This window comes from Aplidium turbinatum, chromosome 6 (genome assembly GCF_918807975.1).
Source record: "Aplidium turbinatum chromosome 6, kaAplTurb1.1, whole genome shotgun sequence".
Lineage (NCBI taxonomy): Eukaryota > Metazoa > Chordata > Ascidiacea > Aplousobranchia > Polyclinidae > Aplidium > Aplidium turbinatum.
In genome coordinates this window covers 21,572,441-21,578,440 of record NC_137477.1, presented here as the reverse complement: position 1 = coordinate 21,578,440, position 6,000 = coordinate 21,572,441, and the positions used below count along the sequence as shown (strand labels likewise).

Below are 6,000 nucleotides of genomic sequence, written 5' to 3'. Positions count from 1 at the left end.
TTAGAGAGCATAGATTACTCAATGGTTAGGGTAAGCTGAAACTGCGGGAAAATGTTTGCGGAAACTGCGAGCAGCGAGGGTTAGGGTTAGAGCATAGATTACTTTAAGGGTAAGCGGAAACTATGGAAAAATGTTTGCGGAAACTGCGATCAGCGAGGGTTAGGGTTAGAGCATAAATTAGTCTATGGTTAGGGTTAGCGAAAAGTGCAGAAAAATGTTTGTGGAAACGGCGATCAGCGAGGGTTAGCGTTAGGGTGAGGGTTAGCGGAAACTGCGATCATCGACTTCGGCTTTGTGCTATCTTTCTCTCGATCTTTTCTTGGGAAAATTAAAAAATGTTTGCGGAAACTGCGATCAGCGACTTTCGCTTTTTTTGATTTTTTCTCTCGACCTTTTCAGGGTACGAACTGAGGGTACGAACTGTTCAGGGTACGAACTAGGTTGCATCCACACTGATACAATATAGTCGATAATAATCGGGCTGTCAGGCATTAATCATCATTATCTTAGACCACAGTTGGGTGAGTTCATTGATCACTGGTTCTTTGCAATCGAGTTGTAAATGACAAATAAAATCCAACTGTCGCTGGCTGACTTTCAGTGAAATTTAGTGATAATTTATGAATGAAACCTGTTTTTCTGTGTGTTTTGGTTATTTCAAGTGTGTTAAAACTATGGCTTGCTTTTAGGTAGATTTAAAGCCAGATTTTGGCTGGAAAGTTTTGATGGTCTGGTAATCCTTCCCGATCATCTGGCCAGTAGCCTATTCTTTGGCTGACATTTCTTCAATAGCTTCAAAGCGAAATGCTGTAATTTTTATGAAAATTTGTATGAAGCTTGCCCTTCAAAACCGGGTCTTTTGAAAGAAAGTGTGTGATTTGCAACTGACTAGATTGTCGAAGGGAAACTCACTATTTGTATGAAACTTGCCATTCAAACCGTGGTTTTTGCGTGGTTCCATGCTTCAGATATTATACACAATGCTCTTTTACTGCAATAGCAATGAGGTCTATGCCACAAGTACGAACTAAGCAAAATGAAAGCTAACACTTTAGGGCAAATCGAGAAAATTCTGCCGCAGTCATCATCATCCAAATTCATTTGAAAAGGTGGCACAAGTTTCGTTTCAAAAAGTTCATTTTGAACAATCCTAATTTTTACCTACATTTAAATGAACAAAAAAGTTGAGCTTCTGGCAACACTGTTTTACAGGGACGACATTGGGGGTCGTGTTAAGGGGACGACATCGGTGGCATCCCCATCTTATTCTGTTTTCCCTGTCAAGTTGTTCAATAGTCTCCCTCATCTCAAGCATATCCATCAGTTCTTCAGTTTTATTTTCCCTCCTGGTTTTTACCCTACTTACACATTACTCTCACCATTGCCCTTTCCGTTCTCAGAATTGCAAGTTCACTTAGTACCCATGCTTTGCTGCCATACAATATTGCAGGTTACACACAACTTCGATAGACTTTTTAACAAAAACTTTTCTCCGTATCACATTTTCCCACGTTCCCTAAACTTTGCCCAATCCAGCCTCATAATGGCCCGTTTTGGAGAATCCAATTCAGAGAAATCCTGATTCGGAGAAAGCCCTTTTCTGTAAATCCAACAACGCTTTCTGTTTATTTAGAGAATTTTATATTTTATTCCACAATATCGTTTGTTTTGCATTCCAACAAAGAAAAATAAATTGAATTGAAATTTAGCAAAAAATAAAAAGTGAATTAAATTTATTTTTGAGCTATTAAATTAAAATGTTTGCTCATATAAAATTGATGTGTATTCTGCGTCGTCATCTGTATGCAAACCTAGAATATAGTCGAATCCTCAACTATTAGAAAATTCCAATCTCTAGTTTAACAAGTCAATACAAAAATGCCGGAGATGATTCAATCGATGTCAAATAACAAAACAAACAAAAAACAACAGCCCATGCGTCCATTTGGAATTATGGCTGATACTACAACTACATAGGAAGTCCCACATGGACTGAGGTGGAACATTACATTGAGCTATCGAAACAAACGACAAGTTTCTTGATGCGGTCGTCAGCATCTCTATATTTTTTCAACTTTTGTCGAAGACTATGGCCGGTTATCACCGTATCATATGCTATTATCAGGTAGGCAGTAGGCTATAAAAACACCTTAATCTTAATGTTAAGCAATAGAAAGCTAGATTGTTAAAACTAACTTTTGAATTGGGTGATCAATGATCATTCATTTCTCTATTGCAAGCTAATTCCTTTCAATATACATATTGTGCTGTGATTTTACAATTCTCCAAAAAAGGCTGTCTCGGAATTGGGATTTATCCGAATCGGATTCTCCCTATTTCAATTCCAGGACAGAAACTCTCTTTGCAATCCTGTACTAAATCTTTTCCTTTATCAGATTTTTCACAAATAAAACATTCTGTCTGTCTTGCTGTAGTTCTCGTATTTACACATTTTGCATGAACTCACTTACTACACCCCTTGCAATCTTGCATTTAATCAAATTTCTCATCACTTTCTTGCTACATATTGCACATACGTCAACTTTTCTCTTTACATTTATTTCTTTTGCTCCTAGAGTAGTTAGCTACTTTAGTGTGCTGTTTTTTTTTAAAAGGACGTGGCTAGATCTTCAAAACTAGTGTTGCCAGATGAAAAATTCTGCTCCAATTTGGGAAAACTTCAAAGCTGTTTAAGAAAACAAATTATAGTAACATCTGTGACAGAACAAAGCTTTTTCTTAAAACTTTCAAAATTGTTATTTTCAACAACTAATCGAATAAACACTGCTAAGTTATTGTTATAATTTCTAGCATTAGTCTTGTTGTAGCAACTCACTGGCTAGGAGCATGTAAATAATAATCTTAATTATAAAGGGATAAGCAAATTCTTACCTATAACTTGCCTATGTGTATCAAAAAGCAGTAGCGGATCCAGAGAACATGTAAATTTTATACATCTTTGCAAAATATTTCTACGTTGTTAACCTAACGGACGGCAGTAGCCTACTAATAAAAGTTTAAGTGCTTTTCATAAACCAAGATACTACTGTAATAAAAATATTTACAAGTAAACATTTTGCTCACCAACAACATAACAATTAAATTCATCTATGTAATTGTAGAGGTATGAGGTGAAATGTGCCTTGCCAGACCCTGTCCTACTTTTACTTTTTACATTGAATTGACAGTCTGTGATAGGAAAAGGTTGGGGACTGCTGCACTAAATTTTGACAAAGTTTGAGACTGAATTTGCCTGACTTATTTTTTCCCCAAACTATATTCTTAGTAACTAAGCCTAGCTTGAAATTAATTGTATTTGTAAGCCTTGAAGTAACGAGTAAGATAAATAATAAATACGTATTTAAAATGATATTTGGTTTCAAATTCTTCATGCAATTTAATTTCTTTTTCAGCAATTTGTTTTTCAATAGTTTGCAAGTATAGCTAAGATAAAAACATGTCAGTGTCAGAAGAGTCGAAGATATTTGTTGGTGCTTTGTCTGGAATTACCACTGCTGAAAGCATGGAGCGATATTTTAGCAAATTTGGCAAGGTTATTGATTCTAGAGTTATGAAAGACAAGATGACTGATCTTTCCAGAGGTTTTGGATTTGTTACATTTGCTGACACTGCCAGTGTCAGTAAAGCTCTGGAAGCACGTCCGCACTTCCTGGACAACAAAGAAATAGATCCTAAGCCTTGTACACCTAAAGATATCCAGAGCCAAAAGAAAGAAGCTGAACGACTGCATGTGACCACTCATAAAATATTTGTAGGTGGGTTAACACAAAATATGGTGGAAGATGAATTGAGACAATATTTTGAAAAGTATGGTCCTGTAACTGAAGTTGTATTTGCGATTAGTAAGGAAGATGGAAAGAACAGAGGTTTTGGATTTGTTACTTTTAAAGATTCAAGTACTGCTGATGAAACCATTAAAGCACATTATCATGTGATCGGTGGCAAACAGGTGGAAGTGAAAAGAGCAGAACCTTTGAATAAAACAAAACCACCAAATCATCCTCAACAAAGACCACAGCCACAAGGATATGGTAGAGAAAACTATCAAAATGATCAATGGAGCAACTCAGGTTATGGTTATGGAGGTGGAATGTATGAAGGGTATCCACCACCTCCATCTCAGGGCGGCTATAACCAAAGCTCGGGCTATGGTGGGTATGGAGGTTATCAACCTTACCCAAGCTACAATTATGGTGGGTATGGTGAACAAACAGGAAACAACTATTCTCAAATGGGCAGTTACGGGCAACAGAGTAATTCTTCTTATAATGCCGCATCTGCTACTCGCAATTCTGGTGGTGATTCCAAGTCATATCATCCATACAAACGATAATAAAACGATTTGTATATACTGCCTCTTTAAAACCTAATGAGTGCAGTTTGAAATCTACCAGGCTGAGATTGAAGCTAAAGTTTTGCAAAGCTAGAGTCCTAACTTTTTGGATGACGTAAGACTGCAATACTTTGTAAAAAAAACTCTTTTATGTTTTATAAATAAACTTCAAATGTTTTCAACAAAAATTGAAACTGCTTGCTATAGTAAAGTTGTTGAAGATTTTACAGTGGACTGTTATTTATGCCAGCTTGTAGTAAGACATTTATGGCTAAATTTGAATGGCTTATGATTTTTTGTAGCTGTTAAAATAATCTGTACGTATTCTTAGTATGCACCGTATTTCATCATCTGATTTTCATTGAACAATGGGCATTCATTAAGTTGTTTCCGATAGTCGATGAGTTGATCAAATTCTCAACAGTTTGATCTCAAATCTTTTGAATTACAGTATTCCAAAAGAATGACATTGTTAACACGCAGTTGGTTTGAATGAATAAAAGTTAGAATTTGAAAAGCATCAGCTCTGATTAAACATGCATTTGACATGAATTGAGCACTATGACGACAGCTTGCTTACATACTTTGCTATTTTTGTACTTGCCGGTAGCCTATTCATGTTGAAATGAAACAGCGAAGCGAAAGTAATGAGTCATTGAGTCAACTAAATCTTGTTCAATATACTACAATCAGCTGTTAAAAGATGAATTTTTAAGTAGGATGTCATATTTTAAAGACTTTGCTGCATTTGGTTAATGTTGCTGTACTATTGTTTTATGGTCAGGGCTGTTTGCAAGTTTATATTAACTTACCGTTTGTATTGAATAATTATTGCATTAAGATGCTGATAAGGAATTCTACAACTTTTTGTTTTTCACATTGTCCCCCACAGAAGAAACTCACCCATTAAAAAAATTGTGATATTTGCAGTACTTCAAAACTTGACCTATGTCTATTTAACACATTTCCACAAGCAGCATTAACTGTTGATCTGTCTGTTTAGTTTAGTCAACTCTAAAATTTGAAAACTTAATGAGACTTTGCTTTCGATTTGTCAATGTATCTCAAGTTTGACGATTTTTTTGAATGACAGTTTTTAGAAGATTAACAAACAGCCCTAATTGTAAACTTTTGTAGCATCCGCTTTTATATTGATCTAGTGTAGGCGTATGTTGCCAAACCAGGATTTTTGGTAATTAAACTCAATGTGAACATTTAAGTGCTGTGTTTTCATTGCAGAAAAGTTGTAGTAATGTCCGATATAAAGAGCTATGCAAATATCTAAAAATACAGAAAGTTTCAAAATAGCAGAAGTAACGCAGTTGTGTGTTTGAAACTACTTTTGGGATGCTACCAACAAATGATGAAGACGAAGTAGTATTTCAGTAAAATTTGGAAAGTTTTTGACGACAAAATTGTGAAAGATAAGGTTACCGAACTTGGAGAGGATTTGGTTCCATCACTTTCAAACATGTTATCGAGATGACGACTTTTCAAACTTTCCCTTCGTTTTGAATAAGAAAATTTATCCAGTAATGTTGAAATGCAAGAGTATCTGCGTCTTTATATGACCACATTTAAGATGATTATCGTTAGCATCGTGGAAAATGTAGAAGAAACCGAGGTTAGAAATTATTCGAAGCTTT

General features: G+C 35.5%; 1 protein-coding gene across 1 annotated transcript; it reads left to right on the top strand.

The window, feature by feature from the left end:
- The first annotated feature begins 3,417 nt into the window (after positions 1-3,417).
- LOC145772000 (DAZ-associated protein 1-like) lies at positions 3,418-5,573 on the top strand. The gene has a single exon (XM_082583801.1). The coding sequence runs from the start codon at positions 3,458-3,460 to the stop codon at positions 4,352-4,354; it is 897 nt and encodes a 298-aa protein (XP_082439927.1). The 5' UTR covers positions 3,418-3,457; the 3' UTR covers positions 4,355-5,573.
- The last annotated feature ends 427 nt before the right edge of the window (positions 5,574-6,000 follow it).

Excerpts from the sequence above, each read along its gene's own strand:
- LOC145772000 (XM_082583801.1), top strand. The coding sequence starts at position 3,458 with ATGTCAGTGTCAGAAGAGTCGAAGATATTTGTTGGTGCTTTGTCTGGA.